Source organism: Giraffa tippelskirchi, chromosome 12 (genome assembly GCF_054371585.1).
Source record: "Giraffa tippelskirchi isolate mGirTip1 chromosome 12, T2T-mGirTip1v1.2.pri, whole genome shotgun sequence".
Lineage (NCBI taxonomy): Eukaryota > Metazoa > Chordata > Mammalia > Artiodactyla > Giraffidae > Giraffa > Giraffa tippelskirchi.
This window is the reverse complement of record NC_137286.1, coordinates 135,955,426-135,970,004: the sequence shown is the minus strand read 5'-3', so window position 1 is coordinate 135,970,004 and position 14,579 is coordinate 135,955,426. Positions and strand designations below refer to the sequence as shown.

The 14,579-nt window shown below is 41.4% G+C and overlaps 1 protein-coding gene across 5 annotated transcripts in view; it reads right to left on the bottom strand.

The window, feature by feature from the left end:
* LOC145530190 (ATP-binding cassette sub-family C member 4-like) overlaps positions 1-14,579 on the bottom strand; it is a 159,188-nt gene that overhangs the window by 35,840 nt on the left and 108,769 nt on the right. For all 5 annotated transcript variants that reach the window (XM_081551106.1, XM_081551105.1, XM_081551108.1 and 2 more), the window contains 2 exons: positions 14,020-14,211; positions 2,504-2,659 (listed from right to left, as the gene is read on the bottom strand). In XM_081551106.1, the coding sequence (XP_081407232.1) occupies positions 2,504-2,659; positions 14,020-14,211 (348 nt within the window). The remainder of the gene's footprint in view (positions 1-2,503; positions 2,660-14,019; positions 14,212-14,579) is intronic.

Sequence of the window (14,579 nt, the reverse complement as noted above, 5' to 3'; positions counted from 1 at the left end):
AACAGAACAGAACCAAAACATGCTGAGGTATGGAAACCAATAGAAAAGAACCAAAACATGCTGAGGTCAAGGCATGTTTAGTCTTTGCTCAGATGTGCTTCCAAATATTATTGGCAGAGCCAAGAATCATCTAATGTTATTTATTTACAGAGTTATTTTATGTACACAAGCATACAACTTTTTCCTTTTAAGAAGCATTAAAAATAATACAGGGCATGTTTCTAAAGCTTTGCATTCAACAATGTGAAAGGACTTTATAGAAATGCCCTTTATTTCTACTAACTAATCTCATATGGCCATTTCAGAGATGAGTATCATCAAAACATAACACTTTGGAATCTAAGTTCATTTATTTTCTACTGTAACCATAAGTCATAAATCTAATAGCCAGAGGAAATCTTTAAAAACGGGCACTGAATGTGCTAAAAAGTTCCTCCCATTTTTCCTGAAAGGAATACCTTTGAAAAAAATTTTTTTCAATTGTGATAAAATATACATAAAATTTGTTAGATTAACCACTTTAAGTGCACGGTTCAGTGGTGTTAAATACATTCACATTGTTATACAGCCATCATCACCATCCAGCTGCAGATCTCCTTTCATCTTGAAGAACTGAAACTCTGTACCCATTAAACAACAACTCCCCTCTCCTGGCACCCAACATTCTACCTCCTGTATCCATGAATTTGCTATTCTAGGTAACTCCTATTAGTAGAATCATACAGTATTTGTCCTTTGTAAATGACTTATTTCATTTAGCTTAATTTTTTCAAGGTTCATCTGTGCTGTAACATGTGTCAGAATTTTCTTCTTTATTAAAGCTGAGCAATATTCTAGTGTATGTATATGCACCACATTTTGTTTGTTGATTCATCTGTCGAGGGACCCTTGGGTGCCTTGACCTTTTTGCTGTTCAGAATAATGCTGCTATAACATGCATGTTCCAGTATCTCTTCAAGACCTTTCTTCCAATTCTTTTGGGTTTATACTCTAAAGCAGAATTGCTACGTCATATGATAATTCCATCATTAACTTTTCAGAGCAAACAGCAAGTTGATTTCCATAGTGGCTGCACTATTTTACATTCCTATCAGCAATGAACAAGGATTCTAATTTCTCTACATCCTTGCCAACACTTGTCATTTTCTTTTTTTCTCTCTCTTTTCTTTGATAGCAGACATCTTAAGGAGTGTGAGGTGGCATTTCACTAGAGTATGAAAAGACTATCTTGGTTTTAAGATTACTTAGAGTAATTCCAAGTATTTTCGAGGTCACGGGTAGGTAGCAACAGCTGTGCCCAAGTCCACATTCGCCTTCCTTTGGGTGCCATGTTGTACATGCTTCCTAATAAACAGGTATTTCAGGACACATTACACCCACATTCAGGAAGCACATTTGCCTTGCTCGTTCTGTCTCATCTCCTCTCTGTTTCTCATCTCAAGAGGGTATTTTTCTGAGCTTCCTTTGATAGGCAGACGATTACTAAGTATGTAAATAAAAACTCAATTTTTTTTTTTAAATCAGCAAGTCTGCCAAAGCAGAGGGCAGGATGATAGATAAGGACAAAGGGCCTTTGCTGCCCTTGGCTGTATACCTGGAGGATAGCAAATTCGCAGTAAGTGTCACAGAATTATGGTGAGTGAATGGACCATGGGAATAACAGGAGTGTCTACCATGCATATAATCCAGTCTCCAAACTCTCCCTGAAAGTTATACTTCTTTATGAAGAAGAAGAAAAGAGAACAGAACCAGAGCCCGGGAAGAGATGGCCAATGCAACACTCCACCATCACAGCAGGCACATATGGGTCTACACGAAGCACTTCACACCCACTGACCTATTTTGTCTTCACAACAGATTGAGGGGGTGATACCGTTGTCTGCCTTGTAAGACAGAGAAAACCAAGGTACATAGAGACAGAATTCTGAGTCCCCTGCTCTTCCTCACTATTCTTTGTTGCCTCCCTGGTGAAAATTATTCATTAATGGCTAAATTGTCAAAGTCTCTCCAAAGCATCTATATCACCTATAATTCTCAAAGCCCCACTATTTCACAGAAAGTTCTCCAAGAACATAATCACTTTTTAATAGACGTCCTCGTTTCCCACAGCAAAATTACATCTGTAAGATACTTATTAATAAAATTCATGTTTCCCTATAGGAACCTCTCCAGCGCTAAGCAAACCATTTATCCTTCTGTTCTCAGAATTATGTGATTATCAGTGGATAACACGGTGGAAACTCAGGAAGTGTGAGTCCAGAAATCTATCTCGGTAAGTTATTAAATCACATGCACACAAAACTAACAAATGAACAACAACAAAAAAAAACCTGGTATCTGATGGAAGTGTTACTGTTGAAAATACCTGCTGCTAAATATATGCTCTATTAGGAAAAAAAGGATCAACTCATTCACTTAACTTGAAAAGACCAATCAAATTAAAAGCACTTAAACTTTAGACACCTTATAAAAAGAACATGTGAGAGGGCTCTGCTATGCATACCTGAGGTGCAACTGACATTTTCTTCCTTAAATCGTGAAGTCCAATATGCGTTGTCAGGATTTCATCAATGTAAATGCCACCTTCAGGTTCTGACAATCTAAAAAGGGCAGCAACGAGGGAACTTTTTCCAGCTCCTGTTCTTCCCACAATGCCACACTATAAAGAGACCCAGGGGGATGAAGGATTAACAGGATGCACAAAACCCAGGAGAACCCTGATTGTTGAAGATGAATTTTAAAAGTTCTATTATATGTAAAGAATAGTCTATAAGTTTCTCAAACAAGGCCCTACTGACACTTTGAACCAATAATTCATTATTGAGGGTTGGGGCCTGTCCTGTATATTGTAAGATGATTAACAGTAGCCATGAATCCACTAGATATCAGATGCAATCCCCAAATTTGTGTCAACCAAAAATGACAGAAATTCACAAATGTCCCTGATTGAGACCACCATCATCTCAAGAACATACAATATAAACTATAGTGACTTTCATGCCTTCTGTTCAGATTTCCCTGATTAAATGCTTAACACGCGGAAAATTGTTTGTTTTCTATAATTATCACATGGTATCCATTATGTGGTATGTTAAAGGGGGAGACACGTATGTGTATGTGGTGTATATATATGTGTGTGTGTGTGTATGTTAGTAACTAACATTCGTAAATAAAGGAAGAAGATAACTTAAAAAAAAAGTAACCTGACTGCAGTGAAAAACCAGCAGTCTCCTAAGTGGTCCATAAGAAGTCAGCTTTTAAATTAGTTTTATTCCTATGCCCTGTGTAATTTGATCTTGAGAATTACAAGGGTAATTTTACAGAGATATCAACAAGTCAACTCAGAAGGATTATACACAAACAAGTACTCACTTTCTCAGGGATATGTTATTTATTTAAGAGGAATTATTCTTCGGTAGAAAAATGAAATCACTTCCTGATATTAAATATCTTAATTGTATTTTATCTTGAAAGGAAACATCTTCAAATATAAAATGCAGGTCTCAGTCTTGAAAGACAGAGGCCAGAACACAAAATGTACATAATGAGACCAACAACAACACAAACAATATTTGCTATTTACATGGGACCTTTCATCGGAGCAGGTCAAAAGGCATTTTATTAATACATTAATACTTAAAATTGAACCTTGGAAAAACACATGTCAAGTGTCAGTCTATTTATTAAAACCAAAGCAGAGAGAAATTAAATGCACTAACAGTAAGATTAAAGAATCAATACAATGTAGGTAAAATGCTGGTGGTTGGTGGTTTAGTCGCTAAGTTGTGTCCAACTCTTGCGACCCATGGATTGTAGCCTGCCAGGCTCCTCTGTCCATGGGATTCTCCAGGCAAGAATACTGGAGTGGGTTGTCATTTCCTTTTCCTAGGTAAAATGCTGGTGGGGAATAAACCACATTCAAATATATATGCAGAAACTGGCCTTTTTTACAAATGAATTTTTAAGTGAAAGAAAGCATTAGATGATCAGTCGTGTCCAAATCTTTGTGACCCCATGGACAGTATACTGCCAGGCTCCTCTGTCCATGGAATTCTCCAGGCAAGAATGCTAGAGTGGGTTGCCATTTCCTACTCCAGGGGATCTTCCTGACCTAGGGATGGAACCCAGTTCTCCTGCCTGGCAGGCAGATTCTTTACCATCGGAGCCACCACGGAAGCCCAACTGTAAATTCTCTGAAGGAGGCTTTCCAAGAGATGATTTCATCTCTATGTAAAATCTAGAATTGATGAGAGTGTAAGACATGCTTGGATTATTTGTAAATCAGTAAAGTTTTAAAACTTATGGCTTTAAAAAAAGAACAACTAAATCTTTCTGAGCAATATAATCAGAATGTTTAGAACTTTTCATGTTTTCTGATTTGAAAACTTCTAAAGTTTCATATCTTAGTCTGTCAAATCAATCATGGCATTTCAAAAAAGAATTCATAGAGATTAAACATAAGAAAAGTGGATTCAGCTAGTTTTATTATCTTATAAAGATAATACAATAAGACATTTTGTTATTGTTCAGTAGTGTCCAACTCTTTGCAAACCCATGGACTGCAGCATGCCACGTTTCCCTGTCCTTCACTATCTCCTGGAATTTGCTCAAACTCATGTCCATTGAATCAGTGATGCCACCCAACCATCTCATCCTCTGTCATCCCCTTCTCCTCCTGCCTTCAGTCTTTCCCAGCATCCGGGTCTCTTCCAATGAGTTGGCTCTTCATGTCAGGTGGCCAAAGCATTGGAGCTTCAGCATCAGTTCTTCCAATGAATATTCAGGACTGGTTTCCTTTAGGATTGAGTGGTTTGATCTCTTTGCTCTTCAAGGGACTCTCAAGAGTCTTCTCCAGCTCTCCAGTTCAAAAGTATCAATTCTTCAGTGCCCAGCCTTCTTTATGACCCAACCGTTACATCCATACATGACTACTGGAAAAACCATAGCTTTGACTATATGCACCTTTGTTGGCAAAGCAATGTCTCTGCTTTTTAATATGCTGTCTAGGTTTGTCATAGCTTTTCTTCCAAGGAGCAAGCGTCTTCTAATTTCATGGCTGCAGTCACCATCCACAGTGACTTCTGGAGCCTAAAAAAATAGTCTATCACTGTTTCCATTGTTTGCCCATCTATTTGACATGAAGTGATGGAACCAGATGCCGTGATCTTAGTTTTTTGCATGTTGAGTTTTAAGCCAGCTTTTTCACTCTCCTCTTTCACCTTCATCAAGAGGCTCTTTAGTTCCTCTTTGCTTTCTGCCATTCGGGTGGTATCATCTGCTTATCTGAGGTTACTGATATTTCTCCTGGCAGTCTTGATTCCAGCTTGTGCTTCATCCAGCCCAGCATTTCACATGCTGTACTCTGCATGTAAGTTGAATAACAGGGTAACAATATACAGCCTTGAGGTACTCCTTTCCCAATTTTGAACCAGTCCATTGCTCCTTGTCCAGGTCTAACTGTTGCTTCTTGATCTGTATACAGGCTTCTCAGGGCATTTTGTACCTTATGTTAAACCCTAATTCATATAATATAGATGGGCCATTCTCTGCATACAGGCAGGCCATAATGTGTATATATGTGGCTCATGTGTTCTATGTACAGGCAGGCCTCAAAGATATTTTGGATTTGGCTCCAGACCACCTCAACACATGAATATCAAAATAAAGCAATTTATATCAATGTTTGAAGCACGCCAGGCCTCCCTATCCATCACCAACTCCCTGAGTCCACCCAAACGCATCTCCATTGAGTCAGTGATGCCATCCAGCCATATCATCCTCTGTCTTCCCCTTCTCCTCCTGCCCTCAGTCTTTCGCAACATCAGGGTCTTTTCCAATGAGTCAGCTCTTCGCATCAGGTGGCCAAAGTATTGGAGCTTCAGATTCAACATCAGTCCTTCCAATGAACACCCAGGACTGATTTCCTTGAGGATGGACTGGTTGGATCTCCTTGCAGTCCAAGGGACTCCCAAGAGTCTTCTCCAACACCACAGTTCAAAACCATCAATTCTTTGGCGCTCAGCTTTCTTTATAGTCCAACTCTCACATCCATACATGACCATTGGAAAAACCATAGCCTTTACTATATGGACCTTTGTTGCCAAAGTAATGTCTCTGCTTTTTAATATGCTTTCTAGGTTGGTCATAACTTTCCTTCCAAAGAGTAAGCGTCTTTTAATTTCATGGCTGCACACACCATCTGCAGTGATTTTGGAGCCCAGAAAAATAAAGTCAGCCACTGTTTCCACTGTTTCCCCATCTATCTGCCATGCAGTGATGGGACAAGATGCCATGATCTTAGTTTTCTGAATGTTGAGCTTTAAGCCATAAATGTCCTTTTCTCTTTTAAAATCATTATCTGTGAAGCACAGTAAAACAGGTGGGCCTACATTTCTGAGTGTTCTTATACATAAATCAACACACATCAGGACACAGGTGAGAACTGATCTGTGAGAATGTGTGTATGTTCCCATGTTACCAGCTCCACCGAAACTGACCCATCTGTGCAAACGGGAACATCTGTAAACTTTGGGTAAATGGACTGAGATATGTAGGGGCACCGAGGACTGCTCATGACCACAGGACTGTGAGTTCCAAACTCCAGTGAAGAGAACTAAAGAACCAGGGGACTTCCCTGGCATTCCAGGGGTTAAGATTCTGTGCTTTCACTGCTGGAGGCGTGGATTCGATCCCTGGTCAGGGAACTAAGATCCCACGTGCTGCATGGTCCTAGGCCACCCAAAAAGAAAAAGGCAACTCAAAGAAAACCTGACTCTGATTACTCCTAGAGTTCAGTCTTCAAAGCTATAGTCTGAATGTCTTTTCTGGGTAACCAAAGGGTTTTACCAATTACACATGGAGAGTGTCACCAGTATCAGTAAGCTCACATTCTTCAATTTAAAGACACTTGGGGGCTTCCCTGGTGGCTCAGTGGTAAAGAATCTGCCTGCCAATGCAGGAGACATGGGTTCCATCCCAAGTCCAGGAGAATCCCACGTGCTGTGAAGCAACTAAGCCCGTGTCCCACAACTACTGAGCCTGCACTCGAGAACCCGGGAACCACGACTATGAGCCTACATGCTACAACTGTTGAAGCCCTCGCACCCTATATCCCATGCTCCTAATAAGAGAAGACACCACAGTGAGAAGCCCACACACGGCAACTAGAGAGAAGCCCGAGCCGCAGAGACCCAGCCCAGCCAAAAATAAAGAAATAGATACAATTATAAAGACACTTGAAGAAAATCTTCTGTTATCTGCTTTGCAATGGCCCCTTTCTGTTTTTCCAACCAGGTTGGTCTCTGATGATGACACAACTTGTTAGACACTTGCTCCTGGATCTCTCTTCACACATCAAACTCAGCATAATCAACACCCAATGCCCCCCACAAAGCAACCCCTTAAACCATCTTCCCCACTTTACTCTCATTACATCTTTCCCAGGATCTTAGTGTTTAAAAAACAAAATAAACTCTTTCCTTAATCATAATTGGTGCAAATGAATTTGAGAAGTAAGTAAATAGTAGCTATAGCCCAGCACTCTGAAAAAAACATTGTTAAAAAGTTTTTACTTTCTAGGCTTCTGTATGCATTCTTTTTGTTGTTGTATTTTTTTGTATGTGTTCTTAAAGATACAAGTTCACATATTTAAACAAAATAGGATTAATGTGAACATACTGTTATATGTGTTTTCCTTTTGTATTTCATAAAAATATTTATTTTAATGGTTGCATAATATTATAGTACATGTGATCATTTATTTAACAAATCCTCTATTGCTGAATATTTAGGCAGTGTAAAATAGTTAGCTGTTATAAATAACTCTTTGTTAAATATCCCTGAACCTAAATCTTTGAAAATAACCTTAATCATTTCCTTCACAAAAAATCTCAGATGTGGAATTGCTGAGAGTCATATATGAACCCCTTGGAAAGCAAGGAGATCAAACCAGTCAATCCTAAAGCAAATCAGTCCTGAATATTCATTGGAAGAACTGATGCTGAAGCTCCAATACTTTGGCCACCTGACACAAAGAGCCAGCTCATTGGAAAAGACCCTGATGCTGGGAAAGATTGAGGGCAGGAGGAGAAGGGGACGAAAGAGGATGAGATGGTTGGGTGGCATCACTGATACAATGAGCATGAACTTGGGCAAACTCCAGGAGACAGTGAGGGACAGAGAAGCCTGGTGTGTGTCAGTCCATGGGGTTGCAAAGAGTCGGATGTGACGAGGTGACTGAACAACAACAAAGTATAAACATTTCCAGGGGAAGCTGTTAAGCTGCTAACCTACCCTCCAGAAGTATGATACCATTTTCTACTGCCACCCATTTCCCTGCATGTTCACAAACCCAGGTGTTATAGCTTTGTTTTAATCAACATCAACTTGATCCCAAAAAGTGGCATCACTTTCCCAGGATGTCTTGCTGGAGGCATAACAGTTCCTGGCTCCCTGCCCCCTGCACCTGCCCACTCTGGTCCATGTGCTCTCACTTCTCAGATTGAACTCCTGAGTGCCAGCTCAGCACCCAACACTCCACCTCAGGATCTCTCTTCTACAAAACTGTCCTCTCTAACCTCTCCATACTTCATGTACATGAGTCAGCTTCCTTGGCATCACTAGGTAATTGTGAGTATTGAATGTAAAAATGTGTGTTACACACTTGGTAGTTCATTTTCTGAATGCTTTGCAGGTGTCTAGTTCTTCATTCACTGGATCAGGGCATCATGCTTTTGCTTACGGTGGTCTCACCTCCCGGAATGCCTTTCACATGCATTTCCACCTGCTGAAACCCTAACCACTAAGTCTGTCTCACGTGTCTAATTCCTTGGAAATGCTCTCCCTCTCCCCTCATGTGGGCTTGTTCCAACTCTAACAGAATTTATGTCATTTTTTATAAACGTCTATAAAAACTGTGATCTCCTTCTAGTTTACAAAGCTAATATAGCCATTTTCTTGCTTCTTCAACCAGACTGTATATGCTGACATCAGGATTTGTATTGGACTTGACTTTTTCTTATTTGTATTACCTGTGGTGTCCTGAGACAAAGAAACTTCCATGGGAGCTGAGATTTTTAACTCAGGCCAGAGAAATTTATGGAAAATCTATTACCTTAGTACAAGATAAATCAAACAGAGACAGACACAACAGATGGATCCTACAGCTATAATTACAACTTCAAATGGCCAACACCTCATTCTCATGGGACAGATACCACCTTCCACAGCGTAAGTGGTTATGGCCATTTTACGCCCTATGAAAACAATGACCATTTTTGTCCAAGCATTTACTCTGGGTGCTTTTACATGCCGCATTTTGTTTAAGTTGTACATAAACTCTACAGGTTACAGTCTATCACTTCCATTTTGTGTAAGGAAAGATTTAGGCTTAGATGAATTAGTTTGTCTGAATATCAGAGCCCATAAGTAATAGGATGGGACTCAAATCCACATCTGTTGGTCTCTTTCCCACCTGCTGATGGGCCTCCTTATCCCCTGGATGGCCTGACACATTATCATGTCCCTCTGTGCAGCTAGAACAGAGAAAGTGGGGAGAGGTGTAGCTGCAGTTAAAGGAACAGGCCTACCATAGAGATCTTATGGTCAGAGCGTTAAAGCATGCTGTGGACACAGTCGTATATGTGGTGAGTGAGAGCAAAGAAGGTACCTGAGGGCAGGTGGAACAGCTGTCAGGAGGAAGAACCAGCACCCACAGCCAGACTGAGAGAGAAACCTGCAGCTAAATGGGACACATGGTGCCTGGGGAAGAGGCCAAACAGACCTCATGCCCTGCTTGGGGCAGCAAGACTCATTTTTGATCCCATCAGGTGGTGAAACAGCCAGACATACACTGCTGCATGGAGCTGTCTCTGACTCCAGGCCCAGGCAGGGCTGAGCCTGTGGGAAATCCCTCCAATCCCTGCAGGAGGCTGGTGTGGGGATGGACAGACAACAGGATGAAAACTGTCTGGAATGAAGACAGACTCCACTGGAAAGATGCAAAGAAATGCAGTGGAATCACACAGAATTAGATTATAATGCAAAGGTGCAATTTACAAAGCATCAGTTCAGTTGCTCAGTCATGTCCAGCTCTTTGCAACCCCATGGACTGCAGCACACCAGGCTTCCCTGTCCATCACCAACTCCTGGAGCTTACTCAAACTCATGTCCATCCAGTCAGTAATGCCATTCAACCATCTCATAAAAGCATAAAAGCAAGTAAATCTAGTGGCACAGAACATTCTAGAGCCTCTTGCTCAGTTAGCAGCAGAGATTTTGGAACTTGTGAGTTCAATTTCAAACTGTCAAAGGACATTTCTTGGGAATCACAGGTTATCATTCATCAAAATCTGCCCATGGGAGAGAAAGGAGGAGGTCATGTTCAGATGCAAAGCTGAGTCAAGAGGTCTGGGTGGGCCTGAGACTCTGCATTTCTAAGAAACTCCACGAGAGGTAAGTGTTGTTGGCTCTGGCACCACAGTCTGAGTCACAGGGAATTAGAAAGCCAGCAGGAGAAGGGGGACAATCTGGGAGTGAGGGGAGCGGTTTTTAAGAAAATATGATTTAAAAAGGGAAAAAATGAAGGAAACTAATATTTTTGCACATTATAGCATGGTCTGCTAAGCATCTGTAAAAATGTATCATCCAAATAATAGCTGTGAGCAAAAGCAAAGCTAAATCAATCTACCTCGAGAGCTGGAAAATAGTTTATTTCCCAGGACTCTCTAAAATGATCAAATCAACCACAAAATCATCTAAATGAAAAGTGCAGCCCATGTTCAGACTCTCACCAGGAAGTCTAGGGTGCTATTTACTGCATGCTGATTTTTTTCCTGTTTGGCTGCGCTGGGTCCTGATTGCTTTGAATGAGCTGTCTCTAGTTGTGACGAGTGGGGGCTACTCCTGCAGTGCACGGGCTTCTCACGGAGGGGGCTTCTGTTGTTGCTGAGCAGAGACTTCAGGAGTTGTGGCACGTGGTCTCAGTAGTTGTGGTGCAGGGCTTAGTTGCTCTGCGGCATGAGGAATCTTCCCAGACCAGGGATTGAACCAGTGTCGCCTGCATTGGCAGGTGAATTCTCATCCACGGCACCACCAGGGAAGTCCTGGTTCTTTATTTTCACTTGCCATTTCTTCTGTGAAATAAAACCCTGCATAGTGCCTACTATACTCTCCTATTGACTCTAACTTCCAGGAGTCGGGACAGAAGAAGAAATGAGGGAAAGAGAATAAAGCCCCACTTCTGCTGGGCTGGCTCACTCCCAAGTTCCCTGTCTCCGCCCCCACCGCACCTCCAGACAACAGCTTCTCTCAATCAAACCCAACACCAAAGGGGTGTCCTGGAGTGACTGGGACTGGAACAGGTGAGCAGGAGAGGGAACCTCTGATATACACAGGCGGAGTGAAATCAATTCATGAACACACTGCCTGTGTATCATTTCCAAACACAGAAATGAAGCTAACAGTGATATTGAGAGTGGACCAAGGCACAGATCAAAAGTCAAGTTATGCAGTTATTAATTTAGTCTTCAAATTCAATTTTCCCTCAAACATTTTAGAATCTCAATAATCCTATGATTTGCAGGTTTTAAGAAGGAAGAATAAGAATCTGTTATGTTCCTAAGTTGTACTACAGAGTTTCTTAAATAATTCATATTTTATGCCTTTGGGGAAAATTTAAGACAAATGCAAGTTAACAGAATTACATTTACAATGGAAAATCTGACAGACACATTGTCTGAGAGTAAACAAACATTGCCTTCAGAGCTCTAGGGGAGAGGATTATATCAAGAACTGTGGTTAATGTTTTCTTGACACAGCAGTTCACCTTCTACCTGGACTACAACGGAACTGGAAATTAGGATCAGCTTTTGTCCTGTGACTAACTAAAGTTGCTCTTTGAGTAGCATTTGGGGATTAAGTTGAATATTTATTTTCTCATTTTCATGTTACAAGGATATCATTCATTAAATTACAGCTACAGTCCACTAGATGGGTCTGTGGTGGTGAGCGTTTTAAAGAGTAGTTCTTTTGGTTATTCAGAGTTGTCTTCTGTGTGTGTGTTGGTTACTGGCTGCTCACACCTGTGTGCTACTCACCCTCGAAACCAGCAGTCCCTAAGCACCCTCTCTGTGCCCTGCAGAATGCCACTTTCTGGGGAACAAACATGTAAACAAGATGCTCCCTGATTTTAAAAAACCTCAAGGTTCTTGCTATGAAATACAGACTCCAAATTATAAAGCATGCTATAGGTGCTAGCTTTTATTTTAATTATAGTAAAATTCACATAACATAAAATTTAACTACATAACCATTTTTAAGTGGACAGTTTGGTGTTGAGTATATTCACACTGTTATGCAGCCAAACTCAAGAAATTGTTTTACCTGCTAAAACTGAAATTCTTACCCATTAAACAAACAACTCCCCATTTCCCATCCCCCAGTCCCTGGAGACCGACATCCTACTTCCTGTCTTCCTGAATTTGACTACTCTAGGGATCTCACATAAGTGGAATCAGAGTATTCATTCCCTTTGTGTGAGGCTAACATCATTTGGCAAGATATCATGAAGGTTTATCCATAGGTCAGAATTTTCTTCCTTTTTAAAACAATAATATTTCATTGTAAGGATTTAATTCCAACTTCTGGCTACTGTGAAAACAGGTGTACCATAATTTCTATCTTAAAAGAAAATATAAGACACTAAGGAAGAATTGAGGGTCTCAAAGATGCGTTAGATCAGCTCAGAAAATGAGGAGACGTTCACCAGCTGGATGATGGAGGAACAGGTCTCTGAGGTGGAGGGGCAGCATGCACACTGAAAACTGGAGGGCGTGGTGCTTTGGGAGAACTCACACACGACCTGATTGCAGGCGTGTGAGTAAGTCAGGAGACATACTGGCTTCAGAGGGAGGTGGGGAAGAGCTTCCTACCACCTTGTCTGTTCTAGTTTAGTCTCTTCTTCAAGACTCTGTCCTGGGCCCAGCTGAGAGCCTCAAGCTGAACGTGAAAGGAACATCACCAGCAGACGTGGACACTGGCAGGTCCAGGTCACAGCCTCTCTGCCATCTCCCATGTGGATCTTCCCTGCTCCCTTCAATGTGCTTTTGACTTTGAGCAAGTCTCCAGGCCCTGCCTCCATCTGAGGCCCTGTTTCCTCACCCCTGACTGGGTCATGATTCAGGCTCTTCTCTAGTGACCACAAGCTCACCTGACAGCCCCTGCTGGACTGGGCTTAGGGCTGTGGTCTGATTCCAGCAGCAGCTCACCCAGGCCAGTAAGGATCAGTTATGTGCTAAAGAAAGAAGCACTCTGTGGGTGGGAGGGCAGGGAGATGGCAGCTCAGTGTGGGTGAGTAGAGGACAAGTCCACGGCAAAAACCCAGGGACAGAGGGGCAGGCTGCAACCAGAGGGCACCGTGGGAGGAAAAGAAGATTTCAGAAACACAAAGAAGAAAAGATGGGGGACTCTGCTGGTGGTCCAGTGGCTAAGAACCTGCGCTCCCAAAGCAGGGGGCCTGGGTTCCATTCCTGATCAGGGAAATATTAATAGATCCCACATGGTGCAACTAAGAGTTTGCATACCACAGTGAAGATCAAAGATCTTGTGTGCCATAACTAAGACCAGCACAGCCAAATAAATAAATAAAAATATATTAAAAAAAAATAAAAGATGGAAAGGAATGAAATATTGGAGAGTTAGGAACAGAGAGCCAGGGCAGACTACGCAGACTTTGTTATGAATAATTAGGTATTACATACAGTGTCCTAGGTCAGGTTAAGATCGAGCCCTGGAACCCAGGACCCATCAACCACCTGGAAGGAGCTGGTGACACAGGGAAAAAAAATGCTGGTATCCCCATTCCATGGTCAGTTTCCAAGAAAGATTCAGGGACAGTGTCACTGATCTAATCTGCATCCATTAGGAACAAAGAGTCCCCCTGTACACAGACAAGGAAGCCAAGAACAGAAGTGGTGCCAAACCTTTAGCTGGATTTTAAAGAGGCAAATGGCTTAAACTTACCTTTTCTCTTGGGTCAATGGTCATTCCCATGTTCTTCAATACCAGAGGCTCATCCAAGCTGTACCTGAAGTTCATATTAGTAAAGTAAATCTTTCCCCTCTGGGGCCAGGATGGAGGTGGACGATACTCATATTCCCAGGGTGCTTCTTTCTCAAGGCCTATATATTCAATCCCCCTCTCCACTGAAATCATCTGAAACACATATGACATCAAATGAGTTAGTGTCAGAAGGTCTTATTTATGGATGATCAGAGACTGTAAGTAAAACCTTCTGCTTTTCTATGGTTCAGAACATCCCGGGTCTCAGAATCCGTAAAGGACAGAAGTAGAAGTCTGATGAGGTCTTGGATGATTTGCAAACTTGTTCATCATCTTCAACACTTTTACTTATGACTATTCCCTTCAACTTTATATTAAAACTAAAAGCATTAGAGAAATGAATGGTAAAGTTTTATTGATCCACCTTTCACAGCTGAAGAATAAACAAGAGAATTTTTTCAAAGAAAAGAATGTTTATGGACACCAATCAGTATGTGTGGCTACAGAAGGGTCACATGTTA